This window comes from Dendroctonus ponderosae, unplaced genomic scaffold, assembly GCF_020466585.1.
Source record: "Dendroctonus ponderosae isolate FM_Combo_2020 unplaced genomic scaffold, Dpon_F_20191213v2 Dpon_F_20191213_9, whole genome shotgun sequence".
NCBI lineage: Eukaryota > Metazoa > Arthropoda > Insecta > Coleoptera > Curculionidae > Dendroctonus > Dendroctonus ponderosae.
This window is the reverse complement of record NW_026019116.1, coordinates 5476937-5497926: the sequence shown is the minus strand read 5'-3', so window position 1 is coordinate 5497926 and position 20990 is coordinate 5476937. Positions and strand designations below refer to the sequence as shown.

The following is a 20990-nucleotide window of genomic DNA, read 5'->3' as shown; positions in this document are numbered from 1 at the left end:
AATTCGTTCTTATTGCGAAATAGGAGCACTATTTATCAATCTGTAATAGAAGACGTGAGAAAATTCCGTCTTTTTTAAAGACAAAAATTTTTGAGGCGAAATACCCAACAAGAAGTTTGTAAAAAAACTCATCTACTAGTTGGCGCGTTTGTTACCTCTCCGCTTCTCACGCTGCTGTGCAAGGCAGAAATCATTTTATTGCCGGCCTCGACCAGTAGAATCAGCTGAAAGTAGAGCTTGTAGAGGGCCTTGCCCAAATCAACCAAATACTGCTCCTGCTGAAAGTCCGACGAATGTCCCCCAAGTAGTTCTAGTTTCAGCGTGGCCTTTACCGCATCGCAGTACTAGAAAAATCACTCATTAACCCTGACCGGGGTTTATTTTTGTGCGTGCCCTCTTACCATCATGGCTTGATCGCGTTTATCACAGAAAGTCTCCAGATGCTCCTGCACCTCCAACAGGCCGTACTTCAACGTTTCGTAGAACCGCGAGTTGCTCAGCACCATGGTGTTGAACCATATAACATTCCTAGGGAGCACCCTGCAAAGAAACCCCCATTGAACCAACATCGATTTCCCTACTGAGCCTTTACCTATAATTGACTATGTCCATCATGGAATTAAGCCGCGCAGTCAAAAGCTTAATCGTTACCTCGCTGCCTATGGTAGATTGCAGCATGTTAGCGCACGACTCCTTGGTTATTTCGATGGTCGAATGGGAAATTTCCTGAGAAGAAACCACTTCAAATAAACCCTTGCGACTCAATCAATCACTTACTGAAACCAAGCGTTGCATGTGGTGGAAAAACTGCAAACAATTGGCGGGCGTTGATAAGTTGTTGGACTGCACGAAGGCGTTCCAGTTATCCAGAACGTCGCTCTTGCCCATCCTGCTGTGCAACATGCCAGGCAGGTTCGGGGAGGCATTGCAGGGCGTCACGTCGCCCAAATCCCCAGCACTCGAGCCACTAAAACCGAACAGTTAGCAACCGTACAAGTATACATAAAGTGAAAACGCACCTGGTGTCTGATCTGGCGCTGGAGTTGGCCTGCTGCTCCCTCAGGGCCAGAGAAGACGGTGGAAAGACGCCGCTGCTCTCAGCGTTGCTGTTATCGAAGTCAGGAACGTTTGCTATTTCGTCCAGCGGGGACTCAGTCTCGATTTCATCGTCCGACGATTCTTCAGTTAGCAGCGGCTGAAAGTATGCGATTTGACAGGGGCGCTCAACATTTGAACGTGCAAGCAACACAGCAGAACGAGAACAGGACGATGGACTCACATTATGGTTAAATGGGCACACGTGTACCTTTCTTACGGTTGGCACTGGGGTTTTTTCGCTGATGCTGTCCTCGAGCTTCACTGCGGCCGGCTCCTCTTCGTCCTGCCCGAATTGGGGACGGCGCACGCCCCAGTTGAAGTTATCCGTGCTTTCGCCCTGCGAGCATCACAAATTAGCCCTGCATCTCTACACCACCAAACCTCCCGTACCTCTATGCTTTCGCTCTCGTACTCCAGAAAATCAAAGTCTTTAAACACACCGAATTCGGCGGCGGCGTCGTCTCGCCTCGATCCGCCACTCATGTCGTTGTTTCCTGCGGAAACCTCTTCAGTGCTGGAAGCCATGCTCGATTGTCTCTCAATCAAGTCGGATGTTTGACTGAATATCACCTGAAATATCTTACAATTACTAGCCGGTACGCAGCAAGAGCGCACGCGAATTACCGATGGACTCTTTGGAAGGCCCACTCTTTGGCCGCAAGTTGTTAGGAGGTTCACAAGGCACTCCCTGACACGTCCCTGGAAGGTGGTCAAGTTAAAAATATATCACTGAGTGAGTGTTAAGAGCTGATTTACCTGGCACATCCAGGGCCGCTTCCAGCCGCTCTGCGAACTCACATCGGCAGGACTAATCGAGCAAGATCGACGCGGAGTTACCACTGCTTTGGCCTTCTCGGCGTCTTCGCCTTTGTTCAAGAACCGCCTTCCGATCACCGGCGTTTGGGAGAGATCGAAGGTAAACTCCATGGTCCTCCCTAGGACAGAGTTGAAGACAATAAACAAAGCCCATAAGAGCGCTGCCGGCCTCCTACCTGGCAGCTCTTTTTTGGCAAAAACGCTGTCTTCGGTGAAAGTAGGCGGGTGTGGGATGGAGGCGAAATGCGTCTCCCAATGAGTGATCAGTGACGTGGGAGGAGCCACCAGAGAGCTTGAGCGACTTACCACCAGCTTCAGGATCTTCAGGGCTTCTTTCCAATGAGGACCTGCAACTGTTCAGTTAATCCACACCGAACAATGGATTTTCTTTTCAAGGTGCAAACCTTCAAGGTACTTAATGATGATTTTCAGAAGATCAGCGTTGATGGGCTGGGCGGCTGGCGTGGCCAAATCCACGTAATGCAGGACGCAATGAATAATGTTCAGAATGGGCAGCTGCAGGTTGCCGGGGCCTTTTTCCAAAATCTCCACCAGGAAGGAGAGCATAGTGAGGCCCAAGTGCGAGTAGGTGTCATGCAGATACTTGACCACGCACTTGGTCCATTGAAAGCTCTCCTTGCTGAACGTGCGTCGACTGTATAGATTCATCACAGTGCCCAGATTTTCTAGCTTCTTGCTCTTTTCAATGCTGACCTGCATGTGGTAATGTAGAGTGAAAAAATCGCCCACATTCCTAATAATTACCTGGGCAATATTATCAGCGGCTCTAATGCACAGCTCGTTGGCATCCTCATAGTTTAAGAGCATATACGGCAAGAGCGCGATCACATTCATGGGAAATGCTATGCTTTGCGAACTATCCACTACCACGAAGTTCAGCAAATGCGTGAAATGCGACAAAAGCTCCACAGCGGACTCATAAATGTTCGGATGAGTGCAACCCTGAAACATCCCCAACATTCACCAATCGCCCCAGTTGAAGAGCACGCAAATACCTTCAGCAGCAGCGCATGGACGCCGGGGAAATTGTTCCATCTCAGCTGCTGCTGCAGCTTCTCCACTTTGTCTCGGGCATCCGGCCTGTCCAAGGGCAGTCTATGCATTACTCTGGCCAGGAGTTTAACGGCCAGGGAAAACTCGTGTTCATAGTCCGACTCTAAGAGCGACACGGCCAACCAGAACAGCTGCGCAAGGATGGTGAGCTTATCATCTTGAGTAGCCGAATCGCCTAAACGCGTCAATGATAATTGGGGGCTTTCAATAAAAATAGCAGCGGTTACCGAGCATTTTGAGGCTTTGTGCTGACCTGGACCGCGACAGATTGGACGAGAACTTTGCTCTATTTAGCTCAACATCATTCGAAGTGCTTCTGTTCTTTTTTTCGTCGCTCACAGGCACGCTTTTACGGAACCCGTATGAGACGGAATAGCTCGTACTTCTAGCATGACCCACTAAAACACGTTTATGCTTGAAAACACTGGATTAGCCACGGGAAAACCCCCAAAAACCTACCTGAAATTGAATGATTCAATATAGGCGTAGCAACAGCATTAGTCCCGTCTGGATTCTTCTTGAAGGAGACGGCGTCTTTATTGTTCAAGTTGGGAGTGGACTTGAATATCTCCTTGGTCAGGTCCAGCGGCCGGAAATCGGATTCCAGGGAATCGACCGCAGCTTCCAGAGTGAGCAGCAGCTCAGTTACGTAGCCTGACAGAAGGTTTCGTTAAGCGAAAAAATCACCCTCAACAGTGCATTCACCTTGCATATCTTCGCCCTGTTCCGCAACAGTTTCCACCAATCGGCTCAGAATATCGGAGAGCATTCTTGAGGTGATTGGCACTCGGAGTGCGCGGAAAATTTGCAACGACCTTCCAGCGTAGTGGCGCGACGAACAACTTAAACCTACAGTTAAAACACTAAATAAAAGAAACTTAAAACTGCAGGTTTTTGCGTTATTTGCCCGTAATTGTGTTCCGTGCGGGCAAAACGTTTGCGCTAAATGCCTACAGACGACGGCTTAATAACGCGAAAACTTCCAGTTTTTCACATGTTGGCCGTTGATTTGCAATGTGCGAACACACAACGTGAGTTTACATGTGAACAGTACAGGAGATTTACGTTTAAAAATGCGTAACTTACCGAGTTGTAAAGCGGTTTGCGCCCATCGCTCATTAATGTGGGCATTGGGCAACGAGTCCCTGAACACCCGCAGGATATACTGCAGAAATATGTCGATCTGTTCAGCGCTCCTGATGGTGAATACCTTGGCTGTGATATCTTCGTAGTTCCAAAGCGGGGACTGTTTGGTGGCCAGGAAATCGATCAGGGACTTGATTACGGACGACGTGGTAAGTTCCAGCTTAACAGGCAGCACTGGATCGGAACCGTCGGGCAGAACTATGGCTGGAGGCAGCGCACCGTCCGTTTCATCACCTGAAGTGGAAACATTTCCATTGCAAGCTGCAACAACTGGCCCAAAAACCCTCACTTGATTCCTCGCCCTTTGAGGAGATGCTCTGCAGGTTCGTTTTGCTGGCCGGCTCCGCTGCTGCGCCCGCCACCACTTGGCTGTACAGGAAATCGTCAAAGGTGGAATCGACTTCTGAATAAATCACAACCCCATTACACATCCCAGTGCTGGATTCCAATAACTTGCCTGTGAAAACGTGATTGACTACAGGCAGCGACGGAGTGGACAGCCCCAGCTCCAGCTGCATAGACTGGCTGTTGAGCAGAACATGGGCAACAATCAAGTGGTCGTTGTGCTGCGCCAGAACAACCAGCAAGTTCAACAGCAGCTGCTTGCAATGCTGGTAGACGATGGTTCTGGTGTGGTCCAGGCCGAGGAAGAGTATATGTAACATCAGCGGAACGTGGATTGCCCAGTCTAGTTCGATTCCATCCACCACGATGTCGCAGAGCAGCATTACGCCCACGTTGCACCTTGAATGAAAATGTGCATTAGTGCTGAACCGTGGAACGTCGCCCGCAAAGGACCCACCTGTGGAATCCGGAAATAGGCTGCGAAGTGTCGGGCAAGTACTCGGTGAGCGGGGCAAAAAAGCCGCCAAACTCGGGCATCGGCAGCGGATGCGGCTGCGGAATATCGACCTTTTCCCGCAAAACAATTTCGTCTCCGTTGGAAGTCTGAAATGGCATTGATTAGCTGGCCTTTAACATCCCTATCTCAAGTGGCCCTACCTCCTCCAAAGAGTTGCTCAACTCATCAGGATTTCGCAGTTTGTTATTCATGCTAAAATCAGTGAACATATTCGCTCCGGACTCCGATTTTGCCACTGATTTGGACGGATCTTCGCCGCTGTGTCTCTTGGTATGAATGGTGCCCTTTTCGATACCTAAAACACATCTGTAAACGTCCACAACGCGATAAACGGACGCGTTTTTACTCAAGTCGTTTCGGCTGCTGCTGTCGCTTTGGCCAGCAACCCCATTGGTTCCGTCCGAGTGGCTGGACGTTTTGCGCATCACAGTCAACCGATAAAACGGCGGAGTTTCGGTTCGTTCAATCAAGCAATTCAAGGTTTCCACCGTCTGCAGTTCCAGCATCATTTCGTCCAACAAGCGCACCGGCTGCACTCTTGCCAGGTACAAAACGACTCTCTTGGCCTAAAATTGCGATAGCGTCTCGAGTTTGACGACGAATAATCCAAACTTACATAAGGCAGCAGCTCGCAGGGCGCCATCCCTGATATAATGATGAGATATCGGATGATCACTTTCATATTATTGGGCCAGGATGTGCACAATATGCCCCACAACTCCTCGACTTCCTTGGAATGACTGTCTCCAAACTGTGTCGGAGATATCGACGATAAAAACCCACATCCGACCTTAATTAACTCCGGGATTATTTACCTTTGCCGTAATGTAGAAGATATTATTCAGGACCATTTCAGTGGCCTCGGCTGAGCCCCAGCCCTCCTTGCGCTCAGCGCCCATTTCACTGGCATAAAACTGGTACATGTGAGGATGATTCGAGGGGATGTTGGGATCGACCAGCTCCATATTATGCAGCCAGGGCAGCAAATAAGTGAGCAGCAACTGCCTGACTTCCGGCCGCGCTGTTTGGAACCGATAGGTGATTTCTGCACCAAAAAAACATTAAAATACTCGACATTTTAAAGATCGGACTGATCTTGCCTGAAAACATCGGCATGGTCAAATCAGGGTGCAAAAGAGCCAGCTGTCTGGACAAATGCATCTGGGATCTGCAGTAGGACATGGCCAGAACCGCGTCCAAGGTGTCACGTCCTTTGTCGCCTTCCGCTAAAATTAAATAATTTCTCGCATGCGACCAAACCTAAAGTAGAAAATGACTATTACCCAAATCGTTCTCCTGCAATGGGCCAACGCTGCCGAAAAATCGCTTATCCAAAAGCTGCAGCAGCTGCAGCGCAGTGTCCCGCACGTTTTGTCTAGGGCTTCCCGTATTCATCAAAGTCACATTGATTATAGCGGTGTAATGGTCGCAAGGGTATTCTCTGGAATTTTTCCCAAAAACACACTAGAAGATACGCTCTTGACTACAGCAACTCACCTGGCACTGAAAATCGTCGCCAAAGCCAAAAAGCAGCAGTCAGCTACCTTGGACGATCCTGTGTAGCATTTATCGACTATCCAATCCAGCAATTGAGGCACATCGGGGTTGGATTCAAGCAGCAGAATAACTGTCTCCTGCGCCAAGTTGTACACCTACAAAAATAGACTTGAGTATGAAATCCCTGTCAATAAAAAAATAAATAACCTTCTCATCTGAACTATTCAGCAAAGCATCCAGCCACAGATAGTAGGGACTTTCCTCGGTTAGACTGTCAAAGCAAGGGCCGCAACATAAAAGCGAGCTCATCGCCAGCAAGGAGACGAACTGCAGTTCTACGTGTTTCTTATTGGACATGTCGCTTTCAGGTTGCAGGATCTTTGTGCTGAATATCGTGTACCTGCCCACCCAATTGGTAAAAAGCACAAAAAGGCTCTTCCTTAGATCCCTTTTCAGCAAGCTTCTGCGAACATCCACTGAAACGTGCTCTGTGTAGAATCGTAAACATTTAGCCAGTTTTAGTACGTACAGCTGAAATTCTTGATCATTTTTCGCAAAAAGTGGCAAAAATGGAGCGTCAAGTCTCTGACTGTGTTCGAGTTCTTGTCCGGTTCGTTTTCCAAGTAGTGTCTCACGCCTTCGATGAATTCCACCAAAGATGGGTGTAGGCCTTGGGAATCTTTATCCACTGTGCACGAACTACAAATTATTTCAATTTAGATTGGTAATGTGGAGCTGGGGCGCAAGCCTACCTAGTGCCAAAGGTCCCGTTTTCCGCTATAAACTCCAGCAGCCTCATAATCTGCAGCCTTAAAGCATCTCTCCTGCGCCTTCTCCTCACGTTTTCCTGCTTCTTATCGACGGCGTCTCGAATGTGCACAGTCAGCTCCTCCAGGAGGTCTCTGCAAGTTAAAAATCAGCAAAAAACACCTGCACTAGCAGAAAACCTACCGGAGCGCGTGCCCATTAATATTTCCCGCCGCATATACAGCAGAGTCTCGAATATCATTGACCTCGCATCTCAAATGGGGCATAACCAATTTATAGAGAGCCGTCGGTGAAATATTAGCGGAAAGTTTCGTGTCGCTTTTCTCCTGGCTTAGACTATCCGGAGAGGAACTGAAATAGCGCCAATAAATTTCCGGCGTCACCCATACCAAATCTCACCTCAAGCTCAAATCGGGGCTGGCGCATCTCACTATGGGATTCGAAATCAACGGGGCCACTTTAAAGGCAAAAGTGATATAGTTCTTCCAAAGATGCATGTAGGCGTCGCGTTCTGTAGGCGGTTTTTTGACGGCAGTGGCGCTTCTGAGCAGCGAAGCCCTATTGTCGTTCAATGGCCTAAAACCACCCCGCTAATTAAATAGTTAACTGCATAAACTACTGGGACTCACGTGGGATCAACGACAAAGTACAGGGCATTCAAGCGGGTGTAAACTATGGGCCAAGAATGCAAAATCATCATGGGACACAAGCTGAGAATCTTGTCTTTTTCGAGAAACCCGAAAAGGCACACACTCCACGGGTCGACGACATTGAAGCTGTAGGCGCCTTGGTTCTTGTTTGGGCTTTCTTCGATCTGGCCCATCGTCCATGTGGAAGAACTGCGATCTGCCAGCCTATGAACAAGCAGTTTCAACCGCCAGTTTCAAATAAAATTGAACAATTACCATTGAAAATCCACATTAGTTGCCGCTTGAATGGTAGCTTTCTCTGCTGGAGGGATCAGTGGAAGGCATCGGTCCAAAATAGCTGCACAGTTTTGGTCCAGCACATCGATCACCGGGACATTGTCCGAGCAGCCCAATAGCTTCAAAAGGCTCTTCACTTCCTTCAGGATCAGCACGGATAAACGCCTGGAGGTCAAACTGCAAAGTTTCGCTTATTAGGCGCCTGCACCATCAAGGATCTGGACAGTCTGTAAATACCGGTAATTGCAGAGCATCACCACAGCCAAGGCCTCGACGAAGTAAAGCACTGAAGAGAGCGGCTCTGACTTGCCAACATCAGTTTTTTTTGTGAGATTCGGGTCGGGCGTCGTCGACTTCATGTCGCTGTAATCCTTTGCTGAAGCCCAAAAAACTGAAACCTGGATCGGCTGGAAGAGCACAAGGCGGCTTACCAATACGAAGAGTGCCACTGTTCAAGGGAGTGTTGGTGAGGGCCGATTTCCACGCGCAGAGCAACGTGAGGATCATCTTCAGACCGTGTTCCATCAGCAAAGGGAACGTGTCCAATATGTCCTTGGCCACAAACTGCGTCAGCCCCCAAAGCACGTCCTGGCGCCACTCTGGAAAGTCCACCACCAGGCTCTGCAGGCTGCAATACGACAGGCCGCGCAATTCCTCGTCCATGTGAACCGTCAAACGACTGAGCAAATCCACTAGCTCGCTACTGGTCATTCCATCAGGGATTAATCTAAACACACTCTCAAGTTAAATAAAACATCAGCACAGAACATTTGAACCAACCTTGGAACCGCTGCTACGCAAGTTCTGAACAGCTCGATTCTCGGCTTGCGCTCCCCAGTGATCATCTCATCGGGCTCCTTGTTGACGTTTTGCGTGTTGGTCATCATCAAGGGCCGTCCATACTGGGTGTCCAGCGCCCTTAGTATGTCCACAAACACTCTTCGGACATGGGGAAAATACGCGTTCATCCCGATGCTCTTTGCCGTGTCTTCAGTCAGCATCTTATTGAGGAAGGTCTTGCGCACCCTCAACGTATTTCCGCTGGGGAGGACGCCTACCGATCTGGGCATAGGCGGGTCTCCTTCCTAAAATCGCTCTTATGTTACGGGCCAGGCAACCGGTGAGTTTTCAGTACCTTTTGCTGCAGACTGTCGGCAACGACCAAAAAAGCCCGCAGCCCGATGCTCATCCGCTCTGGAGTCAGTATCATCTTGATGGGCCGTCCGACCGAAAGCAGGTCGAACACAATTTCGCGCATGGCGAAATCCAGCCGCTCTTGGGCGATAAACTGGATGATTTTCACGAAGATGTTTAGGGGAGTATCTCTGGGAACCACCCCTTTGGAGCCTTTGGGGAACAGGGAGTTTACGATGCTCTGCAGGCGGGATTGGGTCGCGGAGTTGCTCTCGCACTTGATTCGGATCATGTAGACCCAAAGAAGCCGATAAAGAGATTCTGAAAAGTTCCTGTTAGTTCTCGCCTGGATCATAAGCCTTTGTGCATTCAATAAACAGCACTATCAGGCAGATAACCAGAAGGACCTGCCTTAAAATCGCCGATTGCGCCAAAAACCTTGGTTTTTTAGTACGCTTACCCAGAGCCACTCTGCACATTTTGGGGTCGCGGTTCTTCAAGTGCGCCAGACACATGGCGAGGAAGCAGTGCCAGGACTGCAGAAAGAAGGTTTTTTGGCTAACGCAAAGCAAGCAGGTTACCAACGGAAACAGCGCCAGTCGATGTTTGGCTTTGGTGCTGGCATCCACCGTCTGCGAGTAGAGCATTTCCACAAAGTTTTTCAAACACGGCACATTCACCTCGTTCTTAACAGCCTGCAAAGTTAGATTGGTCAGCGGTGAAGCTAATTTAAACTGGGGATGAACACTGACCGCTGCCACCGGAACCAGAATCTCCACAAACAAGCCTGCGAGGGCGTGCTTGATGTCCTTGTCCTTCACTTCGAGGAAATATTGGGCGCACTCTTGCATGAACTGGAAGGATGCTTCGAACTCCTCAATAGGCACCATTTTGACGCTGAAAATGGTTAATGGTCTTGGTTAATCTTAGAATTTTCAAGCGCAAATTTTTGAGCTACTTGCCGGAAAAACTTCATCCCCATCAGCAAGCTAATAATGCTTTGAGTGGTGGCCGGGCTTGACTCTCTCGAACGCAATTCCTTCAGTTCCGCCATAAACCGCGTCCGCACAGACATGAATCGGCTTTGTGCCAACGCTCCGATTACTTCAGCGTAAAGATCGCAGATCATGTGAATATTCGCGCTGTTGGGGTTGTTTTGGATGCTGCAATAATCCAGAAACCCGAGTTGGTGGTGAGCGATTGATTTAAATTTGAGATCCCCCCTTACCCATCCTGATGTTTGAAGTGCTTCAACGCCAAGTTTTCAATGTACTGAACCAGATCCTCGTGGCCCGGATGGAAGGAGAGTTGCTTCAATACTTCGATCAACACCAAGCAGAATATGAACTCCACTGCAAGATCCCGTTTCTCTTTCTGAATGTCTGCTTCCGATCGCTCGGGGGTTTCAGTCGTGTTGCCTGCCACGATGTTAATGATGCTGGAAGGCTAGTTTTTACTTTGGGCTCACTTAAACGTGTGAAGTGGTTCAAACCTTTTCTGCTTGATATCGCTTTTTTTCTGTTCCGGGTTGGAAACCTCGGACATTTGCCGCTCATGCCAGGAAAATAGCGCCTTCAGGAGCGATGGCAGGCAATGCTCTGCCACCGAGCCAAATGCGCTCAGAAGTTGATCAAACTGCGAGTCCTCGCCCCTGTGCGTAAATGATCAAATCAGTCGCTGTTAAAACGCGCAAATTCACTTGCCTTTGAAGGGTTTTGGAAAGTGGCTTTTCCTGCGGCTCGGTCATGACGCTTTCAATCTTCTTCTCGGCAAGAATGGTGAATTCCTGGAACAGGCTCCTCATCACAAATTCGCCTGGACGGGTTTCGCCCTCAGCGTTCTGGCCGAGCATCAGCAGATGGGACAGGCGATCCTTCTGAGCCCCCCAGGGCAGCAACATGCTGCGATTGATCGCCGAAATATTGGGAATCTTCTTTTCTATAAAGCCCGTTATTAACATACAAACACAACGCTCTGGAAGGTTTTCTACTTTTCCCTATTTGCGCGTTGCTTTCCGGGGTCACCTCATAAACCCTGCTTCTAGTATACATACTGGAAATATCCGAGCACTTCACGTACATGTTTAACGCACAAATTCATGTATGATTTACGAACCAGAACTAAGCTGATAATGCACTTTTTAAAACTCTAAAAAGCAGCCAGTGTGTAATTGATGGCTGTATTATACCACTTATTAAGGACGATAAGTAAATAAAACATTCGCGATATAACACCAGGTAGATTTGGAAGGTACTTTACCAAAATAACATCGATAATTATTGTTAATCGGCTGATGTAGTGCGCGATAAGGCTGATGGGAATGAGGATCAAATATTGGGACACATGAATGATCGCCACTTTAATGCTAAATTGCTTATTTAATACATTAAGATGATTATCTGGAAAACCACTAGCAACTGGCAGTGTTGTGATTGTTCGACTGAGGGAATTGGCGTGAGTGAGCGCGGTATTTTAAGAAATCCCACTGCGCCTTTAACGTAATTACTTATATTGATTGGTGCCAGAATCTAGTCATTGGTGTAGATTGGTGCCTGAAGAACTCTTTAGTATTAAGCGCACATTGAGCTAAATTTTTCACTATTGCTCTGAACACAGTCATGGTAAGTAATTTGGCAATTGTCTAGATGATCAGGCCCTTGCGCTCGCAAAAAACACTGCTCACCTGACAGAAAATCCCTTTACCAACAACTTTTGTTGGTAATGTTAGATAGTCCTTAGTAGGAACTTCAATAAGTGAAAACTGGTCAAAAAAACATCACAAAAAGGTAAAGCTATTTTCTATCAGCTCAAGAAGGGCCTAATCATCTAAAAAATAACCAGTGATTTTACCTACAACTCCCAATACCCATGTAGAATCACTATCACTTACCCGAAAGCAGGCTTGGTAAAACAGCAACATTTTCAGCCTCACTGCCTCCGCTCAGTGCATGGATGGTGGACTCAGACAGAGTACTTTTCTCAGTGTGTACTGAGGTGTTGTCTGAGTGGGTGTCAGAGCAAACGCTTTGGGAACAGTCCATGTCTGAATCATTAGATGTGAGGTCTGGAAATATAGTCAAGTAAAACTTAACAGCAACTGAAGCCAATTTCCGCAGGAAACACTCACCAGTGTCTAGCTCAGATGGCTCATTCTGATGGTCGGACATTTCCACAACAATTTCCGCACAAAGTTCGCCTTAATTACATGATAAAAGTAACACAATTTCACTTGGAATTCATTCTCAAATTGATAGAATCACTGATTATTGTTTTCTCTGATGTGACATTGCCATTGTCAACAGTCTCTCAGGTTAGGATTCCCCACTCTCACTTGCAGGATGTCTGCCGTCTTTGTCTCCAATGCAGTGAATCTCGTATGGACAAGAGACAGAGAATTGGGGCAGAAGTGGGCGGGCTGGGTGTTGCCGCTGCTAGCGTTGTTTACATTTCAGCTGTAAATGATTCCATGTAAATTAGCTGTTGCAAGAGAAAACGCATTTCGGGGCCCCGCTTAGGTGGATAAAAATGCACTTTTTGAACGCCATAAGCGAAGCAGCTTCAGTGACATGTCTGTTTGATGACGACACTTTGAGGTACTGACCTCACATTGGCAATTGAGGGATTTGGGTCATTTGTTGACGTTTTCCCACCTGATTGTCAGACTGACAACGTCAGTTCGCCCAACTGAGGGCAAAAATGGGAGTTTATTTGTTTAATATGTTCGTGAATTTGTTACTAATTTGATTATAAAGCGGCGATTAGTCAAGCCGGAATGCCGCTCTAGTGCCATAAAGCCATACAGGTGAATTTCATGTTTTAGCCCAAATGGGGCACTATCACTATGAGGAGTTTGTTTAGGTTTAAACATGGTTAATTTTTGTATTTGTTGACCAAATCACATAACTGTATAATGACACGTAATTTTAAAACAATAGCTTGGTGATTATTAATGTGTCGCGCCCACGTCCGCTGCCACTAACGCGTTTAGGCTCATTTTTACTTCATAGTTTAAAAATCAATATACAGCAACACACTCTAATCAGGCAAAGAATGCCTGTTTGGGAGAACAGTAGAATAAAGCTTTCAAGAGCAGTGGGAACTAGCTGGTTACATTAATTATAAACAACCTTAGAAGCACACTGATGATCAGATCTTCCCTCCAGAGTGAATGATGAGGTTCAACAAACAAGAGCTGGCTACTCTAGCTATGCAACCATCCACCAAATTCGAAAAGGAAGGTATTCTGTATATCCGAGAGCGCCAGGAAGGATTCTTTCGCAAGTCGGAAAGTAAGTCTGTAGAGTTTGCATGCTTGGCAGGTAAGTTGCAGTGTTCTCAATAAACAAAGACTGACTTGATCATGTTCCTTATTCTTCTCAGTCCAAGGCCTCAATCCTACACTGACATCATTGGAATAACAAACATTTTCCCACGATTTATTCGGTTGTTTACCCAGAGAAGAATGTCTTTAACACAATAAACCATGTACATTTTACGAGCGTCACAGCCAGCAATGTGGATATTATTCTGTACAAAGCATGTGAACTGCTCAAAGGAAGTTTGCATGATCTGTGCCAATGTATTCGACTCATATTTGGCTGTTAAGTCGCAAATCGCTCAACCCTTTGCTGAGCGTCTGTGGCTCAGCAGCCCCCATGTACTAATATCGTATCCTCGCCTTAGCATTTTATGTATATTATTTCCTTTCCATTTTTTTTGTTTTAATCATGTTCTTACAGGAGGCAAGAAGGGCAAATTGGAAAAACATGAAAAAAGGCTTCGAAACTTGAGTTGCGTGGGGGGAATTACTAAAGGTACTATTGAAAACGGCACTTTTCACTCTCCACAGATTAACGGTTTGCTCAGTGATTGTTTGCGATCATTAAGTAAACTGTTGCACTTAACACCTTCTAACACCATACTTTAAGGCCTCTATGTGCTTTAACACTACTAACCACCCTACATTTGCTTAACACTGCGCAAAGAGGGCTGGTACCCATTCAACTGGGTACGATTTCACTTAACAAAGTCTTTTCCAAGCTTGCATGCGAAGGGCTTGTATTAGGTGTCCAATCAATTGTCTAATGTGGACTGCGGGTTATTTGCAGTAAACCTTGAGAGATGGTGCCGTTTACGGGGCAACCTGCTGTTCTACTTCAAGAGCAAAGATCCTTGGTCGGAGCCTTTGGGGGTGGTTGTTTTAGAGCAGTGCCAGGTCAGGCTGGATCCGCCCATGGCTTCGGCGCCTTTAACAAACGACGGCCACTATCCCTTCTACTTGGGTGAGGAGAGGCTGATTAGATTCAGTCGAATTTATAACTCGCGGTTGACTGATTGTATTTGCAGTGTTCGACGGCGGGCTGTGCCAAGCGCTGGCTTCCACCTCCGAATTCGAACGCGCCAGTTGGATGGAGGCGATCAGAACCGCCAGCTACGAAGGCATCAGAGCCGAACTGAACGCGCTCAGACAGTGCATCGAACGTCGGCGCAACCTTAAACCTAACGTGGACTTGCAGACTTGGAGGCTGCAGCAAAACCACACCTTAGGTGAGCGCGTTTTGCCTCTATACCAATCTTGCAAAGCATCGGTTGTTACTCTTCCAGATATATCCGAAGTGCCAATGTATGAAATGGCCATGGCTTGCGACAACCTTTTATGCGACGGGCATGGGAGGCCGCCCAATCCCACTTTAGTGGTGGATGCTTACATGCCAGCGCAGAAAACGTGGGTTCAGTACGGGCGCACTGAGATCATTGAGGTGCTTCAGCAGATCCATGCGAGCTCTTCAATCAATTAATGGGTTGTTTCCGTTGCAGAAAAGCAGCAATCCCCAGTTTCTGAGCACCATCAGCTTCAGGGCTTCCGATGGGCTGACCGGCGAATCCCGGCTCAGATTCACAGTCTTCGATGTGCAGGAACGAGTGTCGCACACCGCCATTCCTCTAGGATCTTCCTGTGTTCTTCTCAGTGCCATACAGGACTCAACAAGGTAAGCAACAAAAGTCGTTATTTACGGTTAGACTTCTTAGTTTAGGCAATTAAAATTGAGCAAAGCTTAGACTAACTTAACTAATTTTGCCAGATTAAGAATCCCATTATCGTCGCGCCAAAGCACAACTGCAGGTTTCCTGACGGTCTGCGCCTGGTCGTTGGAGGCCGAAGATAAGGGCAGTTCCACGGATCACACGCCTGCCAGAGTGCCGAGTGTTAACGCAAACCACGCCCAACAGGTGAGCCTTTTACCGTAAATCTGCGTATCAGACGAGCGGAACGAATGATAAAGAAATGCGCGTTTGCCTGTGCTCTAACTCGAGTCATTTTGTCCAAAACTCTCCACAATATTAATAAAGCCCCACGTGGCGCGTTCGATCACTTCGGCTGCAAACAGCTCAACAGTAAAGACGTCGTCGCTGTTGAGGTCTTTTTGGGGCTGCTTCGTTCTGCCCAACTGGAACGCCCCCAAAGACTTGTAGAAACGATTGAATTTCTTCGTCGCTGATTTCACGTAGTCGTTCAGGCTCCAACTGTTGTCCTTTTTCTTCTTTTTGTGTTTGGCTTGGGGCGCTGCCGGAACCAGTTCAATTAGCGCGTCCCAAGTGTCCTGCAGGACGGCTTTTAGGTCTTCCACATAGGTGGACAGTGCGGCACTGTCGGTCGGTCTTTTCTTCTTTGCTTCAAGGCACTGGAAATAGGGAATTCGTGGCAAAATAAAGTGGAGTAGTCGATGGCTTACCTGAAAAAGCAGCAAAACTACAACGAGTAGTCCGAGTTTCGGGCACATTGCGGCGCGTGTAACGAATCGATTCGATCTGATGGAACGCGAGATTATCGGCCGGCTCTTAACTGGCACGAAGTGAAAATTAATTTCGATTTCAGAAAAGTGCGATGAAAAAACAAAGAAAATATTCGAGGCTTTGCAGCGCCTAGCGGCTAAACGCCAACAGCTGCAGCTTTTAGCCATTTAGCTCTTATCGTACCTGGCCAAGTAGCGTCAATATGTGCGAATCCTCTTCAATCTATTTATGTTCACATTGGGCTAACTGTATTCCTTGCGAGTGGTGTTGAAAAAACCGCAGCAGCAGATGTGAAACGTAAATTGTTTTTACTGAACGTTAAGCTCATTACCATCTTCTGTTTTTGGGTGTGTTTGGTCTACTAAAAATACGCTACCTTAGATTTGGTCGCATCGAAGATCGCAGTCGCTGCCACCTCGCCTAGGGGTGAAAATGCGCCTCCCCAGCCAGTCGGACTTGAAGCTGCTGTTCTCCTCCCCATATCTTCAAACGTACAGGTTCCATTCGGGGTTGGGCGGCGACATTTCCGTGCACGAATACATGGCGGAGAGCAAGCTCTGCTTCAGCTTCCCGCATCAAATGCTGTAAGCAACCCAACCGCTCTAAAAAGACGTAAATCTGCAGAGTTAATGTTCCAGGGACGTGTGGATTCTTCAGGAGAAAGAGCTGCTTCAAGAAGTGGCAGGCATGGGCGAGCTGCGGGAGCCCTGGCACTCTCGTCAAGTGGAGCTGTTGGATCGTCACTTGCACCTCCTCAGGCTCTATTCTCAGGCAAGTAGCCAGCATGGGGTCAATTAAGGGATCAGCGAACGAAATTTGGAAAATGTAGGCTCGTGAAAACCTGCAAGCCCACAAGGGGCCCTACTTCAAGAAAAGCTCCCGCAAAACGGACCGCAGCCTGGAATTCGTCCCGATCAACATGCACCTGCAACGAATGTGGGTGCACAACGACACGCTCAACAAGTCAGGCTTCTACGACTGGATTACGGTGGGCGCTTTCACAGCGCACAGCCATCGCTCGAAGAATGGCGGCTTAATCAGGCTGGTGCAACAGCTCAAAGAATCTCCGATGAAGGCCAATTCCAACTACCAAATTGCCACGAAAATCTCCATGGCCAATGATGCCATTCAAGTGAGTTCAACCGGCTTTTAAAAGTAACAGTGTCGAAGATGTTGGCCCAAGAAGGACAGTGCTTTTTTGCGCCAACTGTTCACCGAAAACTCCACCATTCTTGTACCATCCTCAACTCGGGAACGTTTGCCCAAGAAAAACAGCGTTAACATTATTAAAACTTTCAGGCAATCAAGCAACTAAGAAGAGAAGTGGTGGAAGCAATGAAATCCCTAATGCGTCTGGCCAAAGAGAAGCAAACCAACGGAATGTTACCGATATGCGAGGACATGATCAACAAAACCCGCATCCTCCTCAGCTTGTGGGATCCGGGCCTGGTGGAGGAGGCGCTCAGTTTCATTGAGGAGCACAAACTGACTCAAGCCGACGACTCTGGCTTGAGCGAGGATCTGAGCTTGGACAGCGGTAAGCCAATCACTAGTTCCCCTACAAGACTAGTTAGGCAAATAAAACATGTTTCTAGTGGGCGGTCGTCCCAGTCTAGTGCTCTCCCCATTCAAGCGGATCACGCAGCAACTGACGCTTGACTTAAAAAGCCCCGAACTGGAAGACTTTGCGACGCCATGCGTGCAGAAAACCGTGGAAGATCTGTGGAAAGTGCCCAGCAGCGAGAGCAATCTGCTGAACACCAGCGATGGCCTGAAGACGCTCTGCTCCAGCATGAAGACGCCGGATGAAAGCAACTTTGTGCTCTTCCCTGATGTGGAAGACGCGAACCTGGAGACTTCGATGGACAGCGGCCAACCAGATAGTCTATCAACGAACGGAGTGAACTCCGAAGCGGATCCCCGCGCAAAAATGTTCCTGGATACCATCGCCATGTGCAATTCGCCTTCGGCCAATTACTACAAACCCACCGAAGAACCGGAGCCGTGGGACATCACGCAGTTGAACATCGAAGCCAGCGTGATGTGCCTAGTTAGCAAAGTAAAGTTCTTGTGCGGCAGATGCGGGAGTCCAGCAGTGCGGCTGAAGCAGCACTCGACAGGTCGAAGGAAGATTGTTCCATCAGCGCCGAAAAGTGACGACCCTGTGGATAAAGGCCTGGTGAGAAACGGCAATAAATTCACCGAAGGCCTGGACTTGAGTAAGATCAGCGACTGGGCGTCAGAGCTGAGGCCCAGCATGCGTAAGCTGAGACAGGCCATGGACGGCTTGCTTAAAACAGCTCGCTTAACTCATTCAGTGTTCCGAGTGCAGGAAGACCCCAAAGCGGCCCAGCGAGTATGCAACGTTCGCTATCGGCGGGACGTTTGCTTCTCCCAAGCGCTTTCTTCACTAGCAACGGGGCTGATGACGCGATTGTGGTGCCACAAACCCGACCCTGCCTATATTGCCACTTTGGGGCAATTGGGGCCTCTGGCCCACTTCGAAGGGCTGCTAAGCTACTACGGCAATGAAATCGATATGTGGGGCGACATGTCGGTGGCCATTGAAGACCTACGCACAGTCCTATTCGTTCTAGTGCGGAGCCCCAGCCCGTCTGTCGAGCCGGTGCCCACTCCCAAAGTGTCCGGCACCAGAAACAGCCTGACTGTCTCACTGCCGGTCCCCGACAACCTGTACAGCCTGCTGCCCTCAAGACAGACCTTTAGCTTCCACGTTACCCCCGTCTTTTTCAACATAGGAATCAACGAAATGGCTTCGATAGCTGAGGGAATCGGCGCCACCAAGCCGCAAGAGCGCGCAAATATCGACAACTTCGACCGGTTGTACGAGTACTTTTTGCGGTATAGAAAAATCAACCGCTGTGACAATCCGAGACAGTCGGCGGGAAGCTCAAACTGTCGCCCTTTGATCGAGATGATTGAGGAGCTGAGAGCGGAGGTGCATGGCGCCAAACCGAAGAACGTGGCCATTCTTAGACTGTCCGCGCAAATTAGTAGACACATGAAAGGTGACGGTATTCACCAAGCAGATGAATAGGGAAATTCACTAAAAACAGTTCTTTGCAGGTATTAGATTTACCAGTTGCAAAAGTGCCAAAGATCGGACTGGGATGTCAGTCACTCTAGAGCAGTGTAGGATACTGGCTGAAGAATACCATCTAGCTGAGCACGAGTTTCAAAGGGCCCTGGACTGTATGAGAAGGTAAGTTTAGACGGTTTTCACAGCAGTTAAATACCTGTTTGATTGCTGATTAGTGAGGGCTGTAGAAGGGAGAACACGATGAAGAACATCGGCCTGCGAAAGTACGCTTTCAATGCCATGCAGCTGTTGGCCTTCCCCAAGCACTACAAACCGCCCCCAGGCACTTATGGATCGGCTCAAAGCTAGAAACGTAGTTTTAGTACTTAACGAATTTCTTCTGCAGGTGCCAATAGATTTGTCGACTGATCGCGTACTTGGTTACTTAGGTAACACGTTGAAAAAAATGTGATTATCACAACCGTAGCATCGATTTCTAGTCACCAAAGTGTGAGGGCTTTTCCTCACAAACTCTCTAAAATCCAAGGTAACCAGTACGGTTGGTTATTGCACAAGTTGTTGTAAATTACTCTTGTTTATTTCTAGTTAAATTATTTCATAGCTATTATTTATTCGTCTACAGGTACAGTTTAGGACAATCTGTATGTCTAAACCCCGATAAAAGAGTTATTTTAGATCACGCTGAAGTTTGATTGCCGACTAAAACCACGCGTTATGCAAATGTGGCGTAACCGAACGTTCAAAATGTGTCCAAAATTAAGAAAACTTCCAATAATATATACGTTTTAATGGGGTTTACAAGATCATCATAAATACAGATCGATCGAGTAATCGAGACTAATCTAAGTTCAGGGCGTACCGCCCAAAGCAAAACACTACTCCCAACCACGAATGTTAAAAATTAACTAATATGCGATTATCAAATGGAATAATTAAAATAGAAAACAAAATACCAAACACAAGGTAACTAAAAGTCACTAAAACCAGACCGAACAGCTCCGTTTCATCCGCTCTAAATAGGAGTGAAGTGCTTAGCCGCTACAATGAGCTAAAGTTTGTTTTCTACTGCACCAGCTCAGCTACGACGCGGTTCAAGTCGTCGCTGTATCGGGCCAAGAGGGTGGCATTCAAGTCGCGGTTCCAAAAACCCATCTCAGCCAGCGCCTGCAAATTAGCTTCACGCGGAGTTTCAGGGCTGGAGCTCACCCAATGCCCGTTAACCCAGCGGCCTGGAGACTGAAAAATATCAGTACTTAGTATAGGAAAAAAACTACACGCAATAGGAAGCCATACACCTACCGTGCAAAAACCCATGCCTTATAAGGAAACATTATTAATTTTCTTCGATAAATCACGACCACTGTGTGCACAAACTTACAACCCCGTTTACAAATGCAAGCAATAAACTAATGAACTACGTAGCGATTACCGGGGCGGATCCAGCTTTAAATTCAGGGGGGGAGGTTATGTAGAAAAAACACAGTCTTCTGTTGTCTATGAAATTATAAAAATTATCGTCGTTTTGCGCAAGGGTGGCGTAAGATTATTGCAAAATTTCATGTTTTCCGTCCCGTTTTGCATGTTTCTCGGAAGCAAAATGCGCAAGAACGCTCGTTTTTACATCGTTCTAGACAGAAATAAATGACCTTTTTAGAAAGTAAACCATGGATGGGGAATTGTTGGCAGTTTTTTCAAAAAAGGCTTCAATTCAAGAAGTTTTATATTTGCGTGATTTATTTTTGAGTTGCAAAATCCACTTGAACATGGCGCTGCTTTTTTCGAAGTTTCTCAAGAACCATTCGAGCCACAGAAT

The 20990-nt window shown here is 47.6% G+C and overlaps 4 protein-coding genes across 10 annotated transcripts in view; 1 reads left to right on the top strand and 3 right to left on the bottom strand.

Annotated features, from left to right (window-relative positions):
* LOC109541767 (protein furry) overlaps positions 1–12536 on the bottom strand; it is a 16254-nt gene extending 3718 nt beyond the window's left edge. Inside the window, 45 exon segments of the mRNA XM_019910725.2 lie at positions 156–344; positions 402–540; positions 593–726; positions 778–967; positions 1020–1195; positions 1307–1435; positions 1489–1668; positions 1723–1797; positions 1855–2033; positions 2091–2261; positions 2319–2628; positions 2680–2877; positions 2931–3163; positions 3216–3386; positions 3448–3642; positions 3694–3837; positions 4075–4368; positions 4424–4537; positions 4592–4878; positions 4937–5291; positions 5343–5562; positions 5613–5747; positions 5812–6041; positions 6097–6222; positions 6280–6437; positions 6494–6648; positions 6701–6969; positions 7023–7192; positions 7246–7395; positions 7445–7612; positions 7661–7837; positions 7891–8115; positions 8167–8364; positions 8425–8563; positions 8619–8914; positions 8968–9272; positions 9323–9642; positions 9782–10016; positions 10074–10218; positions 10284–10484; positions 10550–10759; positions 10814–10972; positions 11025–11259; positions 12212–12385; positions 12449–12536. Of these exon segments, the coding sequence (XP_019766284.2) occupies positions 156–344; positions 402–540; positions 593–726; positions 778–967; positions 1020–1195; positions 1307–1435; positions 1489–1668; positions 1723–1797; positions 1855–2033; positions 2091–2261; positions 2319–2628; positions 2680–2877; positions 2931–3163; positions 3216–3386; positions 3448–3642; positions 3694–3837; positions 4075–4368; positions 4424–4537; positions 4592–4878; positions 4937–5291; positions 5343–5562; positions 5613–5747; positions 5812–6041; positions 6097–6222; positions 6280–6437; positions 6494–6648; positions 6701–6969; positions 7023–7192; positions 7246–7395; positions 7445–7612; positions 7661–7837; positions 7891–8115; positions 8167–8364; positions 8425–8563; positions 8619–8914; positions 8968–9272; positions 9323–9642; positions 9782–10016; positions 10074–10218; positions 10284–10484; positions 10550–10759; positions 10814–10972; positions 11025–11259; positions 12212–12385; positions 12449–12488 (8703 nt within the window). The 5' untranslated portion in view covers positions 12489–12536.
* Positions 12537–12977: 441 nt separating this feature from the next.
* Positions 12978–19856, top strand: LOC109541763 (inositol polyphosphate-4-phosphatase type I A). Of its 6 annotated transcripts, XM_048669632.1 has the most exons (15): positions 12979–13123; positions 13454–13640; positions 14061–14135; positions 14430–14603; positions 14668–14868; positions 14926–15080; positions 15139–15311; positions 15405–15552; positions 16498–16700; positions 16755–16887; positions 16946–17248; positions 17416–17653; positions 17712–19145; positions 19204–19339; positions 19393–19856. In XM_048669632.1, exons 2-15 carry the CDS (start codon positions 13490–13492, stop codon positions 19523–19525), a joined length of 3657 nt encoding a protein of 1218 aa, XP_048525589.1. In that variant the 5' UTR covers positions 12979–13123; positions 13454–13489; the 3' UTR covers positions 19526–19856. The 6 variants fall into 6 exon arrangements, with proteins under 6 accessions (XP_019766275.2, XP_048525589.1, XP_019766277.2 ...); XM_019910718.2 differs by having other exon boundaries at positions 12979–13610; XM_019910717.2 differs by having other exon boundaries at positions 12979–13640.
* Positions 15332–16271, bottom strand: LOC109541766. Its single transcript, XM_019910723.2, has 2 exons — positions 16056–16271; positions 15332–16004 (listed from the first exon to the last, which is right to left on the bottom strand). The coding sequence occupies exons 1-2, from the start codon at positions 16101–16103 to the stop codon at positions 15627–15629; spliced, it is 426 nt and encodes a 141-aa protein (XP_019766282.2). The 5' UTR covers positions 16104–16271; the 3' UTR covers positions 15332–15626.
* A 93-nt stretch (positions 19857–19949) lies between the features above and the next one.
* The window catches only part of LOC109541765 (next to BRCA1 gene 1 protein), a 5002-nt gene continuing 3961 nt past the window's right edge, over positions 19950–20990 (bottom strand). For both annotated transcript variants that reach the window (XM_019910721.2, XM_019910722.2), the window contains exon 13: positions 19950–20413. In XM_019910721.2, the coding sequence (XP_019766280.2) occupies positions 20240–20413 (174 nt within the window). In that variant the 3' untranslated portion in view covers positions 19950–20239. The remainder of the gene's footprint in view (positions 20414–20990) is intronic.